The following is a 19,618-nucleotide window of genomic DNA, read 5'->3' on the forward strand; positions in this document are numbered from 1 at the left end:
TCTCAAAAGAGTAGCCTCTCACCAAAATAAATATAAGACTAATATTTATTTGTTGTAAAAGAAAAAGACAAATTAGAGGAACATCTATAACCTCAACCTACAAAAATTACCACTGTGAACTGTTTAGCATTTATACTTTCCATTTCATCTATGTTTACGTACATGAAAAAATAAGCCTAGAGAGATGTGGGGAGTTCACATTATTTCAAAGAACCGGCGTTTCTCAAAGTCATTACAAGAGGAGATATTTCTGTTCCTTCAAAAGAAAAAAAAATCTCCTTATGTAGTTCAGTTGAGCTCCTCCCATTTCTGACCTGTGAATCACAGTAAGAACCCTCCAGAAATCCCCTCCCAGTGACTTGATTATGAGACACTATCATTTTGGAAGCAGCCACTGAATAATGTAAACTCATTAATGAGGAATCCAGAAGAAAAAATGAATATTAAGTTTATCTTCACTTCACTTCTAGCACTGGCCTTTCTTGGTAACTGAGTCCCATCCTGCACCGGAGTTGCCCTCCTGGATGAGGCAGCTAGAATGACCCTTGGCTGATGTGTGCTTTATGTTGCAGGGCCTGGGAAAGCAGACTGGATCAGACCCCAGGAGACTGAAGTGTCTGGAACAGAGGGGAAGACTGTGAGCCTCCTTTGTAATTATTATACTTCATCTACGAGTTTTGTTGATCTCTACTGGTATCGACAGTATCCAAACCAGGCACCGGAATATATTCTCTACAGAGGGTGGGGATACTCTGGAAAAGGATACGCCAGTTTTGCCACAGAAAGATTTTATTCAGAGAATACAGCAAATACAACAAATTTGTACATCAAAAGGGTGTTACGTGCAGACACTGCCCTGTATCACTGTGCCCTGAGGAAGCACAAGGAGATCACTGCATAGGGCAGCTGTACAAGAACATCAGAGCACAGGAGGAAGCAGAACGTAGCACACAAAACCACGTTGATTTTTTTTTTTTTTTTTTGCAAGACACGTCATGGTAATTTGGAGATATTGGATCAGGAAAATTCTGCTCTAACTACATGATAGCTGTTTAGTTGTAGGCAAATAGCTTAAGCTTTTGTAATTCCCATTTTCTGAAATTAGAGATAATAACTCTATAAGTTGTTATGAGACATGGCCTTTAACCCCTTGGTTAATTGCCTGGGTGCTCAGCACATGGTAGATATTTTTTTTTCCTCTTTCTCAATATTTACTTTGGCCTCAAAGGACCTTTCTCTCAGTATCTGAGGATCTATTTTATACCACACTGGCAAAAAATAATAATAAAAAATGAAACCCTAAAAACACACATCCAGGACCCAGAGGCAGCTTCTTTGCCCAGGGGTCCCCTGTAAACATTCCAGGCATGGAAGTCCATGCTCAGCAATTCAAACCTTTAGAGAACAAAGGAGCCTGACACTTGTTTCTGAGCTCACGGCCATGGGCAGTTGGCTAGTTCTCAAGTTGTGAACAGGAACAGGAGCTAGTTCTTCACAAAACTAAAGGGAAGAGGAAGAGGTTTGTCATTAGATGGTGGGTGAGAAGAGAGAAATTGCTTGTGTGGCCATCACCACGCTCCTGTGTCAGCTCTTACCTTTCCAGGTGGAGATGGGAGGCCAAGTGGGTGAGGTAAATTCTCACACAGGCTGCTTGAGCCGAAGGACACCTGCCACCTGCTGCAGTGGTTCAAACCACTCTTCTAACTGACTACTACCATCCAATCCCGGTCTGTGCAAAGCCTAGCATCTTTGTTTGCACAGTGTTGGATGGAATGAAAAAGACAAAGGAAGATTTAGAGCCTTATTCAACATAAAGTGCGTCAGCACCGGCACCCTGTGGCTTCCAGGCTGGAATCATCGGGCTCCTGCAGTTCACAGTGAAGCCTGCACCAGCCTCATTGCGGCTGAATAACTAACTGCACCAGCCATTAAGAGGGGCTTGGAAATAAGACAGCAAGTCAGATTTTTAACAATGTTTTCTTTTACAAAAAGAAACTTGGGTTTAAAAAAGGCTGAGAAATTCTGTGGTTAGAAAATAATCGTGGAAGATCTGCTTAAAGCTATCTTTTTTAAAAATTGAACTCTCTGAGACTGTTGTTCATGAAGGTATAAAAGAATTTAAGGAGAGTAACCTCTCTTCCCTTCACTTTGTGGGAAATTGTTCGTTTCGTACCCTGTTGGTGGCAATACAATGTATTAATATATCTTTACATAGTGAGCAACTTGGAAAGGGATTATAAGACTCATTTAAACAGTTTGTATCTTTGATTCATTTCTCAGAATTTACATTTAGGATTAATTTTAAGTATAAAAAAAAACCTTCTAGGCGAGAAAATACAGTAGTAAGAAATTTTCAGCCATTTAGAGGAGTTTGACTGAATGTTGTAAAACCGTTTAGTGAGCTAAGACTACAACAACATGGAAATGCTCTTGACATACAGTTAAGTAAAACAGAGTACATATTTGTAACCACACTATACTTAACACTAATATTAAACAGTTGAAGCACGTAGATTAAAACTGGAAGGTCTGATGCAAAAATGAAAATAGGAATTTATTTAAGGTATTGTGTTTCTCAGCACTTTAATTTTTACTTTTTCGTGCAATAATTATGGACTTGTTTCTACATAAATAAAGTTTTCAAAAGACTCTTAGCTCCAAAGTTTGTAGCCAGTGTTAAATAACCGAGGACTCTTCTCAACCCCAGCTCAGTGCCCCCAGCTCTTCCTTCTCTCTTGATCGGGGGCACCAGCTTTCTGGTTCACTGCCCCCAAATCCTCTTCCTTAGTTCTCCCAGGCCCACTGACAGAGCCTCCACTGGAATGCCCTTTGTGTCTCCAACTCATATTTGATATGGACAAATAAGAAAAATCCACCTTCAGCTCTTTGCTCTGTAGTAGACCCAATTAGTGGAAGATTGAACTGATTGTACCAAAAACTCAGAATCTCCATTGACCTCTCATGGGAAATCATTTCTGGTTTCAAAGAAGGAAGATTAGGTAAAGCTATAATCCTTACAATTAGTTTTGTCTTGTCTTTGTTTAAAAATAGCTATATATTGTGGAATCAAAAATATGACACAAATGAACTTACCTACAAAACAGAAACAGACTCACAGACCTAGAGAACAGACTTCTGGTTGCCAAGGGGGGGGGGGTGGGGGAGGGATGGATTGGGAGTTTGGGATTAGTAGATGAAAACTATTATATATAGAATGGATAAACAACAAAGTCCTACTATATAGCACAGGGAACTGTATTCAATATCCTGTGATAAACCATAATGGAAAAGAATATGGAAAAGAATGTGTATATATGTATAACTGAATCATTTTGTTGTACAGCAGAAATTAACACAACACTGTAAATCAACTATACTTCGATAAAAAAAAGTTGTATACTTAAGTTAATTTAATTTGCACGTATAAGAGATGATTACCTTCTCATTTTTAAAAAGTTGAAACATTACAGATAAGGAGTAAGTCCTCTCTGCTCACATCTTCTTCTGGTCTCTTTTCTCAGAGGTAAATGCTGCATTGGGTTTGTAATATATGTTAAGGCCCTTTTTCATAATTAGTGTGAACATGTATGTATACATGTAGCCATGGAAAATAAATACTATTATTTTGTGGCATTTTTACATAAGTGTTAACAGACTAATGTTTTACTCAGCAACTTCCTTTTATTTTACTCAACAAAATGGACTTGAAGACTAGCCATGTTGATAGAGATCATTTTATTCCTTTTTAATTCATGCAAAGTAAATCATTGTATCAATAGTCTATAGTTAATAATACCAATAGTAATTACACTATTTCTCTATAAGGTAGAGAACCAAGGTTCAGAAAGATTGATTTACCAACATCACACGACTAGTAAGTGGTAGAATGGACCACAAATCAAGTTTTCTGACTTTAATTAGAGGGTTCTTCTAACTCCAGTCTAGGTTTTTCTTGTTTCTCATTGCCAACACACTTTGTGACCAGGAGGAAAGCTTTCTTCACAGAAACCTGATACCCCAAGCAAATCCAAATATATGGCTTCTTATATAAATTGCCTCTCATTTGGCCTGGTTCTTATAGCTATTGTGCAAAACAGACAGCAAAAAAAACCCTCTCCCCCATATTTATAAACTTTCCAATAATGCAACACCATGGTGACGTTGCCAATTTTTTCCTTCCCTCCTTTCTCTCCAACCAAAGAAGCTGATCTCTATTCAAAATATTCAACAACAGGGAATCAAGCCTAATGTGTGTTTAATAGGAAACAAAACAGGCATTAAATTGAGCTAACTGTGGAGAGTCATGATATGATGGAACATCAGTGTATTGTACTGAATTCCCCGTTTCCAGTTATGCAGCTGCAGCATCATACAACTCCAGTGCTCTTCGTGAGGCTGGTCATGCACACAGAGCAGAGTGGAGCCCTGGGCTTGGCGGAACAAGACAGATTTTACTCAGGGAGATCAGAAGACTGCCCACACACGCTGCCCCTGCTTGCAGAGGAAGTTGTAGCTCCATCTTCTTCAGCAGGGCCTGAGCCACCCGGAGGGTCCTGATGTGGGAGCATCTGAAAGATGCTTCAGGCCAGGGAGAGAAAAGGAGTAATAGACATCAGGCTATGCAATGTCTTCTGCAACCTTCTTCAGATACAGGGGTTCCAAGGGGTTCTAAACATGCTGTTCAGAACCGTCTCACTTTGAGTCACATATCCAACTTGCCCTGTCCTCTGCAGGATTCAGCAGCACCCAAAGAGTCATCCTATCCCAATCTGAGATCTTTACACAAGAAGGGGAGTCTGTGGCTCTGAACTGCAAATACTTTTCAAGTAATCCAGCTATTTTCCTTCTTGGTTTGGGCGGCATCCCTGTGGGGAGATATTTCAAGTGATTTTTCAAAGTTCAGCAGCCTCCAAGAATGGACAATTTTCTGTGAACTTGCAGAAAGCAGCCAACGCTGTCATTCGCACCATCTCAGCTGTGAGGCCAGGAGACTGGAGGGGGTATTTCTGTGCACTCAGGATGCTCACAGTAAGAGGTACAATAAAAACTGTAAGACCAAAACCTCAGAGTTTGTACCCCAGACTCACCTGCTGCAGGGGCTGGGGAAGACCCACAGACCCTAACCCGAAAAGAAGATTAGAAACTGTGAGCAATGTAACAAGTATGGAAAGGAAACAGATAACTTTGTTACAGGAAAAACCATCTCAAACTGAATTCATTGAATGTTTTCAATCCACAGTCCTAAAATTGACTCTCACCTTTAAATCTTAACAGATTAAAGAAAAAAACCCCAGCATTTTCTTTTAATCTAATTATTTTTCTTTTTTCTTTAAACTGTTAATAAAGTTTAAAGCACTACTGCTTATTATAATAAATGAAGAAATACAAAAATATATAAAGAAAGAGTTAATCCTCACTCACCCCTGTCTCTCATCCTTGTGAGGTAAACAATTTTAATACCTGGTGAGTGTCTTTCCCACCATTCTCCCTGCTTATATAAATATAAACAACATATAGTCCTATATATGTAGTGGTTGGTTGTTTGGTTTATATGCTTATTGCTTTGTTGGTTTGTTTTTATTGATATATATGCATATATATATATATATATAAAACATTTTATTTTTCACATAGTATAATCATAGGCATCCCTACAGGTCAGCAGATATTATTCTGACTTATTTATTTTAATTAATGTCTTGTTATCCACAGTATAGATGTACCATAATCTACTAAAGCATTTCTTTATTGATAGATATTCAGTTTTGTCAGTTTAGGACTACTGCTGCAATAAATAACTATATATTTGCACAGTTTATATCTTTATCTGGATTTCTAAAAATTAGCTTATTGGATCAAAGGATATCTCTATCTTTATTTTTAGCAGACATTTTTGGATTACCTTCAAATAAAGTTGAAGCATTTCACAGTTCCATGAGCAATTTGTGTCAATTTCCTTTTCCCTTTGTTCTCATTAGTTTGGGATAATATAAATTGTTTCAATTTTACAAATATGGTAGGCAAAAATTAACTCATTGATGCTCTAATTTGCATTTCCCTGACTCTTAGTGAGATGAGAAGTTTATGGCCAATTGGATTGTCTCCTCTGTGAATTGCCTTTTGTATCTTTGTCCATTTTTCTTTTAGGTTATTTATTTCTCATTAATAAAATGTATGCTAGGGGTGTCAAAATTTTCTTTCATTTCCTCAGTCTATTGTTTGTTTTCTGACTTTTTTACAGTATGTGGTATGGTATCTTTTGCCTTTGAATATACTTTAAATTTTTTATAGTCAAATATGTCTGTCCTATTTAAAGCTTCTGGATTTCTACCTTGCTTAAGGATATCTCCCATAATCCAAATATATACAAATATTCCCAGATTTTTAGCCAATAGTTGTATCATTTTGTTTTTTAACAACAAAATATTTCAACCATCTGGAAATTATTTTTATATATGCATCTATTTCCCACTATCACAATGTCTTTGTTGTATTTTATGTTCCTATATATGTACGTGTAACCAAACAGTATAAGTCTTTATTAAAAATTTTACCTGCTTCCAAACATTACAGAACAGTGTGAGAATCACTGCAGAATTGGGTGCTGGTGAGAACAGTCACTAAATGCTCCAGTTCCAACTTGAAAGGAGAAATTCTTGGCAACTCCACTGGGGCAAGAGAAGCCAAACCTGCTTGACTGGCATTAACAAAAGAGATATCAGAGGGAAAACTGGGATCATAAAGATGGGACCTTTTTGGGAAATGCAAGCCTTATGCAGAAGGAAGAATGGTGTTTAACTTATCCCATCCATCTCTTTCCTATACAACTGGAGGCACCTAGTCCAGCCTGCCTCATTCCACTAAGTTGAAATCTGGCTATAGTCATGTGTCTCGAAGATAATGAGCTCTGAGCTTCTGAACTGCAAGACCATGTCAGGTTCTTGTGAAAAGAAGATAAAATTCAGGAGAAAGAAAGCAAAGCTAAAAGATGGTGCACTAGCCTTCACTCCCATCCTTTATTGAAACAATTTTCCATGAATTTCCTGTGAGTTTAATGAATCTGTCTAGGTTCTGAACCAACTTGCCTGAACCTACGCTGCCCCCAAAGAGCTGCCATGTGATAGGGGTCCTGGCAGCTGGAGGCTCTGTTGTTGGTCCATGTGTGGGCTTGGTGAGGAGGAAGAGTTTGAGCCTGCGGCCAATCACTCCTTGCAGGCAACTGCGGGTGGAGGGCTCTGTAGCCCCTGAAGAAACCACTAACACACCATCGTGAGAAAGCAAGTGTTTGGATATCTGCCACTGAGACAGAATCTGTGACCAGGCAGAGATAAGAGCAGAGATAAGAGCCAACAGGAAGGGGCAGGACCTCTCCTCCACAATATGGGGCTGGTCACATAAAGGAAGAGCAGTCTGAACAACCAAGGAGGCAAGGCTGCTCAGCCTAGGAAAGGGTGAAAGGAGAGTCCTTTGTTCTCTCCCACCTCTCTGCCCAACTGCTGAGGGGTGAGAGATGTGAATTTTTCACATCTGCTGAGGGGTGGGATGAAGTGTGAAAGAACACCTTCTGCTGTCACTGCAGACACTGGAACCATCCTGCTGGGTGGAGGTGGAGGGCAGAGTTTTGACTCTAAAATGGTAATTAAGGTTCAAAATGAATGCATGAATTGCTGAAACAAAACTAATTTAATAACTAAGAGGAAAAGAAAAGACCTGTTTCCCAATGGAAAAGAGAGGTTTAACAAAGAAAGGAAGGTATTAACAAATGTTGCAAAAAATTAAAACCATTTCATGTTTATACCCCAAGACTTGAAACGCTCCCATCAAACCAGTAATATTTGGTTCCTTTTTGGATTTGACTATGTTCCGATTACTGGCTTAATCCTGTGCCTATACTGTACTGTTTTCTTTAGAGTAAGTTTTTATGTCATAAAAAAGAAAACCCAATCTTAATATTCTTTTTCAAAATATAGTTGACAATTCCAAGGTATTTGTTCTCACTTATTTAGTTCGGTTCAAACAAATGGGATTCTGGTTGGAATCACATTGGAAACTGACATTTTAGGATATTATGTTTTCCTACCCAAGAATATTATATGCCTCTTCATTTATTCAGGTCTTGTTTTAGACCTTTAAAAGTAAATTTTGCTTGCTTGTTTCCAGAAAAGTTGGAAAAAATGAAATGAATCATTGAATAAGTGGAGAGTTGATGTCTAGTGTACATGTCTGTTCCTCTCTCTGAACAGGGAAGAGAGCCAACAGAAAGTGCAGCAGTGTCCCCCGTCCACAAGTGCCAGGAGGGAGAGGTTTCTATTTTTAACACAGTCACACACGCAGCAAGAGTGAGAGTTCCAACCATTAAGAAGAACATGACTCTGTGCAGGTCATAGACTCAGATTCCACCTTCTGCCCTGTAATCATGGGGACCCTGCCCACGTTCAGTCTGTTCACAACCCCACAAGAGGAGGCACTCACTTTCACACAAAATGATGTTTCTCAGAATTCATACCTGAGGTTTTTCTGTTTCCTCCTTTCTGCACACTTTGTTAGGCAATATAAAAATATTTTACGAATGATGCTTGTACACAAAGAGCTTACTATCTAACAGTCATAGGAATATCTCTCTCATTAGATTTAAACTTTATGAAGATATCAATTTTCTCACTAACACACTTGTCACAATATACTTACTGAGAACTCATTCCTCCCCACTGATCTGAGATACTGTCTTTAACATATACTAAATTTCCATATACAATTAGGCTTAACTATTGATTTGCTATTCCATTTAATTGACCTATCTGCTTAGTCTTAACTTGTACTTAAGAATGTTCTTTCCTTTCTCTTTCTTTATACTTCTGTGCAACAGACAATGTGCTCTTTTCTTCCACATTTCTTTTAACTGTTTTTTGGTTTTGCATATGAATGATATAAAAGCTGTTTTTAAACTGTTGTTTACCTGTCTTTTGATAGTGGTTTTTCTTCTCTTTTAGGTTTTCTGATATATCATTATTTCATCTGCAAATATGCAGATGATATTTTACCTGTTTCTTTCCAATTATTATGCTTCTAATTGTTTTTTCTCTTGGCCGACTGCATTATGTAGTAGCTCCAACACAATGCTAAATAGTGGTAAAGGTAGTGGACATCTTTGTCTTTCTCCTAACTTTAATAAGAAAGCTTCTAGCATTTCCCCAGAAGTAGGTGCTGCTTTGAGGTTGTGGCATATGCATTTTTTTCTGTTAAGGAATTAGCTATTAATTCCTTTTTTAAGTGTTTTTAACATGAACGTATATTGTATTTTGTCACAGGCCTTTTCTGCATCAATGGAGATGATCATATGATTTTTCTTGTTAGCTCTAATGCCAGTGATTAAGCTACTCACTTTTTTTTTTAACATCTTTATTGTAGTATAATTGCTTTACAATGTTGTGTTAGTTTCTGCTGTATAACAAAGTGAATCAGCTATATGCATACATATATATTCCCATATCCCCTCCCTCTTGAGTCTCCCTCCCACCCTCCTTTTCCCACCCCTCTAGGTGGCTGCAAAGCACCGAGCTGATCTCCCTGTGCTATGCGGCTGCTTCCGACTAGCTATCTATTTTACATTTGGTAGTGTATATACGTCAGTGTTACTCTCTCACTTTGTCCCAGCTTACCCTTTCCCCTCCCCGTATCCTCAAGTCTATTCTCTACGTCTGTGTCTTTATTCCTGTCCTGCCCCTAGGTTCATCAGAACCATTTTTTTTAGATTCCATATATATGTGTTAGCATAGGTATTTGTTTTTCTCTTTCTGACTTGCTTCACTCTGTATGACAGACTCTAGGTCCATCCACCTCACTACAAATAACTCAGTTTCGTTTCTTTTTATGGCTGAGTAATATTCCATTGTATATATGTGCCACATCTTCTTTATCCATTCATCTGATGATGGACACTTAGGTTGCTTCCATGTCCTGGCTATTGTAAATAGTGCTGCAATGAACGTTGTGGTACATGACTCTTTTTTTTTTTATGAAAATGAACATTTATTCTTGTTATAATGTTTAAATGTTTAAATGTAAACTTACAGAACACCAGCTTCCATTCACATACACTGAGCTGCTAAATATGTTTGTTGAACTTGTCTTTTCTAGTTTTCTATATTACTTTAAATATGATTCTAAGTTTAGAACTCAAATATTTGGGTGTATTTGAATTAACATTGCGTGACTCTTTTTGAATTATGGTTTTCTCAGGTATATGCCCAGTAGTGGGATTGCTGGGTCATATGGTAGTTCTATTTTTAGTTTTTTAAGGAACCTCCATACTGTTCTCCATAGTGGCTGTATCAATTTACATTCCCACCAACAGTGCGAGAGGGTTCCCTTTTCTCCACACCCTCTCCAGCATTTATTGTTTGTAGATTTCTTGATGATGGCCATTCTGACTGGTGTGAGGTGATACCTCATTGTAGTTTTGATTTGCGTTTCTCTAATGATAAATGATGTTGAGCATCTTTTCATGTGTTTGTTGGCAATCTGTATATCTTCTTCGGAGAAATGTCTATAATAGCAGATTCTCTTTTGTACATTTTATTAAACATTCCCACAGGGTTAAGTTGAATAAACTTGAGGTAGCAGACACAGCATTTATTGCTGGCTGCCTATTATTGCTTGAGAAAATCACTTATCACCTTTAACTAGATACATTCCTGCTGGTTCTGACCTGGAATGTTGAAATCACCATCCGTGTGACAGGAGAGAGAAAATTCCATGCAAATGTAAAACTCTCTTGTAAACGTTACTTCTTCCAAACAACTGTAACCACTCCTTCTATTTTTCCCAGACTAAAATTCCCTTCTTTGGGAATATTCCTGGTAAGTATCCTCATTAGGAGAGAAAAAAATCTTAAGACATCTAGAAATTCTGCTAACATTTTTGTGGTTCCAGATTTGATATGATTTGGCAATGCTCTTATTCAGAAAAAGAGCAATCATATTCCTAGGAAAGTGTATCAATTGACAAATAGCCAGACTCCCCAGTGACCACCCCAAGTCTGCTGTTTACTCCTCAAGCAGAAATGAGAGGGTTGGGGAAGACATAGCACAGTTCACCTTGGACCCTACATCTCCAAGAGGGATTTAGTTCCCAGCTGAGGTACAATGACACTGTGCTTCAGGAAAATGCTAGAAAAAGCAGTCTCCCTACTTCACATAATTTCATACATGAGGAAGACTAATATCCACAATTAACATAGAAGAAGATCACAGCTCTTTACTCACCACAGACTCTCAGCCACTTACCTCAGGCCCACAAGAAGAAATAAAGGAAGGGAAGGATGGGGATAGATTGCCAGGGCCAGGCCTCTAGCCAGGGAATGCAGCTGAGAAAATGTGGTTAAGCGGTAGCACCTAGAATCATCAGGGTAAGGACTGAATGCAAAGACTAGAAGAGAACTTTCCTCCTTAATGTCTCCTCTTCTTTAGTCCCTAATCCTTCCTGTAACATAGAAGATCGCAAAACAGGGTTTCATATACCTAATATGTAAAATATGAGAAATTATCAGAGTTTGCACAGATGCCCAGACCTCAATATAAGAAACACTTAGATTTTTGCAAGTGTACTACCATTTTCAGAGTTAGCCAGATACGAGGTTGCTCTCTCACATCTGAGAACATATGAAAAGAAAGATATTGTATTTCCCTCCTTTATACTTATATAGAGAACTTAGAAAAGGCCTTTTTAAACGAATTTAAAATTGTTCAGAGTGAGAAATACAACAAAGCCATAGGAGACCCTAACCAGTTAAGGGAAAGAATCAGGTCTTCTCTCAACCTTTTATTTATGCCCCTCAGAACATAGTACAGAGTCATACAGGCAAAGCACACGCATTGATCCCTTATAGGTGAGGGGAGTGAGGAAGGGAGTTCCAGGTACTAAGGATATCAAGACAGTCATCACTAGAGAACATTTTGACACTATGTTTTGTTTCCTTTCTTTTTTGTTCACTCTTCACCTCTCTGTATGTTCTATCTTCCTTTAATTTAACATAAGGAATTTCTTTTTATTAAGGGAAATGGAAACAAAATTCAATTTAAACGTTCAGACCACATGGGGGCAGTGCTTCCATTGACAGAAGTGACTGGCTGGAAACTAGAACTATGTGAATGGGGGCAGCAGGAGTGAGTATATTCAATGATGCATTTTGTGACAAGTGAGATTTTGATTGGTTGTGAAAACAGAGGGAAGATCACTGGGGCTTCCAAACCAAAAGAAGCAGAAAAATCTAGAACAATGAACTAGAACAACTGAACATGGTCCGTTTCAGGCCCCCAAACTGAATCCTCGGAGACTCCAGGAAGAAGCAGGAATGGAGCGTCACCTGCAAGCTTCACTGGTGCTCCTGTGTGTGCAGCTAACCTGTGAGTGGAGAGGATGAGGGGGGGCGGGGGGAAGGGTCAAGCCAGGGAAATGGGGCCACTCTGGTAAGGAAATCTAGGGGGAATCCCAGGGACAATCCAGAGTTTATATTAAGGAATGTAAAACAAATAGGAAAAGTTCTTTATTTAAAAAAAAAAGGGGGCTTCCCTGGTGGCGCAGTGGTTGAGAGTCTGCCTGCCAGTGCAGGGCACACGGGTTCGAGCCCTGGTCTGGGAGGATCCCGCGTGCCGCGGAGCAGCTGGGCCCGTGAGCCACAATTGCTGGGCCTGCGCGTCTGGAGCCTGTGCTCCGCAACAAGAGAGGCCGCGATAGTGAGAGGCCCGCGCACCACGATGAAGAGTGGCCCCCACTTGCCGCAACTAGGGAGGGCCCTCGCACAGAAACGAAGACCCGACACAGCCATAAATAAATAAATAAATAAAATTAAAAAAAAAAAAAAGTTTCTTTTTTTTTTTTGGAGAGGTATACAGTTTATTAAAGAACTCACATCCAATGCAGTGTTTCTCCAAAGATGATTTGCAAGCACCTTGCCTCAGAACCACTTGAGCACTTGGCAAAATCTGTAGATACCCAGGCCTGACTCTAAAAAAGGTGGTGCAGAGTCTCTGAGAATGAAATTTGGAAATCTGCATTTTTCATAAGTGCCCCAAGTGATTCTACTGTGCACTTATAGATAAAGGAGCCCCGATTGGAGGAGTGTGGAAAAGCCAAATAATTACAAAAATAAGCTGAAATGCCTTTGAAAAAACTTCAGTGAGAGAGAAGAAACGAAAACACAAAGAAGAAAACAGATTACAAAAATCTGAATAACCTAAGTGACTTTTAAAACACTTTCTATTAACTGGTAACATTTACACAGACAAGTACATACATTATAAGTATGCACACAGCTCAATGAATTTTTTTTTTTTTAAGTTTCTTATGTATGAAAATCTTTTCACTCTTCCTGAGCAGGGTCAAATGGACAACCACTGGTGGAACAGAAAGTCAAGGAAGGCGAGAGCTTCACACTGAACTGCAGTTACAGAGACGGAGCTGCTGATTTCTTCCAGTGGTTTAGGCAGGATCCCAGGGAAGGCCTCCACTCCCTGATACAATTGTTTTTAAGTGAGAAAGAGAAGATCAGTGGAAGATTCACAGCCAGGCTTAACAAAAATGACCAGCAATTTTCCCTGCACGTGAAGGATTCCCAGCTCCACGACACAACCACCTTCTTGTGTGCAACGGGTGCACAGTGCTGCTCAGACACCTGCGTCCCGCCCCTAAACCCTGCCAAGCCCGCACCTCCTGCTTTAGGGGCTCCAGGGCACTGACTCTGCACTCTGAGCAAAGGGAAATATGAGGAGCTTTGTATACCAGTGTCAAATATTTCGTTTGAATACCATGTGCAGAGGGATCGTGTTTTCAAACACCATCTAATATATTTTGTTTCTCTGTGTGAGGTTCTAACTCTGTTCAAAACCCTGAGGCTTAATATCAGAAAGAAGAGAGCACTAAAGAACGGAGGAAACAGAGTAAAATGCTTGCCTTTGAGCGCCTTTGTAGACTTCTACAAATATATCAAGAATACAAAACCTTAAAAGCCGTAACCATCAAATTCAGTAGTGAAAGAAAATGTACGTTGACATTCTGAAAAGACTGGGGTAGAAGACCAAGTACCAAAACCTGAGGGAAAATGGTAAAAAGTTTAGAAAAGGACAGAGTGAAAGGAGAACACAGTATGATGGCAAGTCTGGTTCCTCCTTAAAAGAGGATAAAATTTCAACCAGCTGGCTGGAGACGAGTCAAAGGGGTGATTTTTAAAAGTGCCTAGGGCTTCCCAGGTGGTGCAATGGTTGAGAGTCTGCCTGCTAATGCAGGGGACATTGGTTCGAGCCCTGGTTTGGGAGGATCCCACATGCCACGGAGCAACTAAGCCCATGCGCCGCAACTACTGAGCCTGTGCGTCTGGAGCCCGTGCTCCGCAACAAGAGAGACCGCGATAGTGAGAGGCCCGCACACCACGATGAAAAGTGGCCCCCACTCAACTGGAGAAAGCCCTCGCACAGAAACGAAGACCCAACACAGCCATAAATTAAAAAAAAAAAAAAAAGTGCCTAGCAGTGGTCCCTAACCTTTTTGGCGCCAGGGACTGGTTTCAAGGAGGACAATTCTTCCATGGGACGGGGGGCGGAATAGTTCAGGCGGTAACGCGAGTGATGGGAGCAGCAGACGAAGCTTCGCTCGGTCGCCCACCGCTCACCTGCTGTGCGGCCCGGCTCCTGACAGGCCACGAACCAGTACTGGTCGGTGGCCCAGGGGTTGGTGACCCCTGGCCTAGCATCTTGCTCCTTTCTACGGTCAGCTGGGGTGGGAGGAGGGAGAGTCACATTTAGGAGTGACCGTGAACTGAAGGAGAAGCAAGTGAAGGCACACAGTGTTCGGATACTGTCTCACATCCTTGCTCCCCAGGGAGTGTCCACTACGAGGAAGCACCGAGTGACCACATGGCAAGATGCTTCAACCAGGGGATGTCACCAGCCTCTGTCCTCGTCCACTTCAGTGCTTGAACAGCAGACCTGTGGACAGATTAGCCAAGCTGACAGAATGGAGGTTCTCCGTGAGCCCAGAAGCACGGGTTTTCTCTCACCAAGTCGGACCTCACTACTTCTGCTGTCAAATATCCAACCTGTCAGCCGCAGATACAACAGGGAGCCTTCAATGTGGAATCACCCCTCAAGAAGACCAACCAGCCACTTGTTGGCAAGTTGATTACATTGGACACTTCCACCCTGGAGGTGGCATAAATCTTTTCCTATTGGGTTAATACATGTTCTGGGTATGAGTTTGCCTTCCCTTCCATAGTGCCACACATAGCGGCATAAACTGAGGGCTCAGAGTGCCTGATTGATCATTATGATTAATCAAGGGATTTCACATCCCTTTGCATCAACAGACCCAATGTATAGCAAAAAGTTGGGACAACAGGCATGTGACCATTGAGTATGCTGATTTACTACATACAGCATTATTCACAAACCACTAGCCCAATAGAACATTGGAATGACCACTGAAAGGCTCAGCTAAAGCACCAGCTTAGAGGTAGTGCTCTGAGAGGCTGGAGAACTATTCTTCAAGATGGTGCTGTGTTCCTGTTAGATAAAATGCATGGACCTGGGAACCAAGGAGTGGAAGTAGGACTATCTCCCCATCAACTCCCAGTTTCAGTGACTCACTTGGATATTGTGTTTCCTGTTCTCATAATTCTAGGTTCTTCTGGACTAGAGGTCCTGTTTCCTTTTGAAGAGAAAGTAGAGGGTATTTCTATTAGGGAAACAAAGAAGTTTTCACGAAACCGAATGTTACCTGTACCACCTGGTCATTTGGAGATACTCATGTCTGAAGACCAGAAAGCCAAGAAAGGAGTTACTACACTGGCAGGGGCAATCTATCTTGATTATCATGAGGATTTAGGGCTGTTGCTGCCTATTGGGAGCTGGAAAAATAGGTCTAAAACTCAGGGGATTCACCGGGATGACTTTTAGCACTTTCATGACCATAAAAATTGCCTGTTTACCATTTCATGACCATACAATTGCCTGTTTACCATTATTGTAAACAGGCAATTGTAGCAACTATGGCCTGATAAGGGGAGAATAACCAGGGGCTCAGGGCCCTCAGGGATGAAGGTCTAGGTTACCTCCCTGGGACAGACGTCTAGATATAGAAGTATTAGTCAAAGGTGAAAGAGAATCAAGAATGAGTGATATAAGAGGTAGATGGAAGATAATAAATATGAATTATGGCTGTGGAATCAACTATAGCAATTATAACTTGTCTCACTGATCCTTCTGTTGATTTTTTTTTAAAGAACTAGTGTTCTGATTAAATTTAACATAGAGCACAAGTGGATCTCAGCAGTGAAAGGGATGGGCTGTACAGATGCTGCTGGTGTTCTGCTCACAGCCCCTGACAGTCACCGCTACACCCTGAAAACCCCAGCAACTCTGGGGACTATTTTCTGACCCTGAGAGCATGTGGCCAGTGTGCAGGACAACTCAGGTGTGCCAGAGAATCGATGTCCCCAAAGCAGCCCTCAAGCCATGATGGGTCATGAGTTTATGAATTACTCCAGCTCCTTTATGCCTCATTTGGGGTAACTCCAAAGGGTATGCTATGCCGTCTCCCAGAATTACCCAGCTGGATTAAGCTCCAATTGCCCATAGTAGTAACTGGCTCGATGACAACACCCTGTCTTGGCCCCTCCTTCCCTTCTCTGATTCACTTCCTACTAATGTTTCCTAGAATCACCTGCATATAAACTAATTATACACAAGTCCTTGTATTAGAGCTGACTTTTTGGGAATCCAAAACCAAGATACAGGAATTCAAATCATGGGGCAACGATGGAGATGATCTAGAAGAAATTCTGGTTGCTCCTTCTTCCATTGCTATCAAACTGAACTTAGGGGCACAGAGATTTTAGCAGCCTCATTCAGGGCTGGTCCCAACTCTTACAATTGCCTGAGCATCTCTCTCAGTGAGAAGACTCCGCCACCCACCTCTGTTACAAGAGAACCTGTGCTGTCAGACAGTACCCAGTATGTAGCAGTACCCAGTATGTAGCAGAAGCCCATTCTTACTCTTGGCTTGGGGACTCCAACTCTGGAATTACATAAGTGTCCCTGTTACTTCCTCTGGAAACACAAACTTCTAGTGAATCACAGTACGTCTTTTTTTCCTTGTTCACAATATTTTTTCAAAATGGAATGAGAGCAAAATGGATGGGAGCAACTCTTAATATGAGTTCTTTGAAGCAATTCGGTGCTGATGAGAACTCCTGCAATAGTTATTTCAGAACTTCTTAAAAAAATAGGTCTCTTTTTTTTTTTTAAGTGTCCATGGAAAATATAAGCACAATTAGACACTACATGATCTGCTTCCACTTACTCTGAGTTTAGTCCGTGCTCTTTTCAGGCACAAACATATATCTTTTTTCTCATTCTTTATTTTGAGAAGTTGAAAAACTATTAAAAAATTGAATACATTAATATAACAGGTATATTCTTATCACCCATAATTAACTGTTTATATTATACTTGCTTTGTCATTTTTATTTTTTTAATGCAAAGAAAAATTATAGAGTTTGCCATTGTTGCAAATAAAACCCTGCCACTTCTGCCCACTATTCCAGCTCCCCATTCTTCTCTCCAAGATTAGGTCTTAGCAGAATAAATTTGCCAGCTCCCTCTTCTCTTTATTTTCAGCCTAGAAGTTAAAAAAACTCAGAAAACAGTTTTCACTTTCATCTGAAATTACAACCAAGAGCCTAGTTCCTGAAGCGAGACCAAAATGCATTGGGAAAACTTTTGTCAGTGAGACAGTCACCCATCACCTGTCATACCATTTCCTGCTCTGAAGTTCAAGCCTCGCTGAGCACAGAGGGGAACCCAGATCAGAGCAAGAGACTTCTCGGCCTGCAGGGGAGAGTTGTAAGCATGATATTTGTTAGCTTGCTGCGGGCAGTCCTGGTCTCCATGTGTCTGGGTAAGGAAGGTTTAGGTCTTTTTTTTTTAATTAATTGATTTATTTATTTTTGGCTGTGTTGGGTCTTTGTTTCTGTGCGAGGGCTTTCTCCAGTTGCGGCAAGCGGAGGCCACTCTTCATCGCGGTGCGCGGGCCTCTCACTATCGCGGCCTCTCTTGTTGCGGAGCACAGGCTCCAGACGCGCAGGCTCAGTAATTGTGGCTCACGGGCCTAGTTGCTCCGCGGCATGTGGGATCCTCCCAGACCAGGGCTCGAACCCGTGTCCCCTGCATTAGCAGGCAGATTCTCAACCACTGCACCACCAGGGAAGCCCTAGGTCTTTCTTTATAATGTTATCTAATGGGGCTGTGAAATGAGAGAAGATGAATAGCAGAGTAAATGCATTGGCTCTTTGAAAGCTGGTATGTTCTGCTGAGGTTTGGATCAGGCAGAAGAAAGGTGGGTGGGGATGGGAACCAGTTTGGGCTGGTCTGTCTGCTTTCTCTCCCTCCTGTGACACCCAGGGTGGTCCTTTCTCTCCTCTTTCCCGCAGGATCCAGTGTGGCCCAGATGGTCACTCAGCCTCAACCAGAAGTGTCTGTGCAAGAGGCAGACACAGTGATCCTGGACTGTACATATAGCACTAGTGAGAGTGGTTATTATTTGTTGTGGTACAAACAGCCTCCCAGCGGGGAGATGATTTTCATTATTCTCCAAGAAGCTTACAAGCAACAGAATGCAACCAACAGTCGCTACTCTGTGAACTTCCAGAAAGAAGCCAAATCCTTCAGTCTCAGGATCTCAGACTCCCAGCTGGAGGATGCTGCAATGTATTTCTGCGCTTACAGAGGTCCACAGTGAGACGAACAGCAGAGAGAGGCTTACAGAAATCTCAAACCTCAGCATCTACGCAGAGGTCGGGGGAAGTGGTCGGGGTAAGAGGAATATAGAAAGTCATTGACTTCTCCTTGGAATAAAAGCTCCTCCTATCTGAATATAAGAGACACAGAGTGGTGAATGTCTATGACTTGTAGTCCTTAAATTAACAGTAAAAATGACACGTGTAGTGCTGTCCAGTTTTACAGGTTGTCTTCATACTTGCTATCATTTGCAACCCTCATAGCTTCATATGGTATATGTGACAGGTCAGACTTCTGAAGCATTTCCTCTGTCCAGCAAATCTTTATAATTTTCCTGGGAGCTCTTGCCTCCGGGAATCTTAATCTTTTCCGTTTTGTTCATAGGTGCTTGTTCTTTTAATTGTCCATCCATGTCCAAAACCGAATCTCCTCAGAAAAAGGTACCCATTTTAGAACACAACAGCTGTGACAGCATAACCAGGGAGGGAACCCACTGGTCCTACCACAGACTTAAGAGTTCACTTAGGTTGACGGTACCCAGAACAGGTGACCTAGAAGAATGATGGAATGGCCTGTTAAAGGCTCAGCTAAGAAGCCAGCTCAGGGGCAACAGCATTAGTGGTTGGAATGCTATTCCAGGAAGAGATAATATTCCTTAAATCAATGTCTGTTGTATGATGCCGTGGCACCCTAGCTAAAATACACAAGTTTAGAAACCAAGAAATGGAAGCAGAACAGACTCTACTCCTATCACTCCCTGTAACCCGCCTTCAGAATTTGTGTTTCCCTTTTCTCATAGTCCTAGGCTCTGCTGGATTAGAGGTCCTGGT

General features: G+C 41.0%; 1 gene segment (V, D, J or C); it reads left to right on the forward strand.

Moving 5' to 3' along the window:
* The first annotated feature begins 17,864 nt into the window (after window positions 1-17,864).
* On the forward strand, window positions 17,865-18,789 carry LOC103000373 (T cell receptor alpha variable 38-1-like). The segment is given in 2 exon segments: window positions 17,865-17,949; window positions 18,482-18,789. Coding segments are annotated over 2 exon segments (357 nt in total).
* Window positions 18,790-19,618: the final 829 nt, after the last annotated feature.

The sequence above is a fragment of the Balaenoptera acutorostrata genome, chromosome 3 (assembly GCF_949987535.1).
Source record: "Balaenoptera acutorostrata chromosome 3, mBalAcu1.1, whole genome shotgun sequence".
Classification (NCBI taxonomy): domain Eukaryota; kingdom Metazoa; phylum Chordata; class Mammalia; order Artiodactyla; family Balaenopteridae; genus Balaenoptera; species Balaenoptera acutorostrata.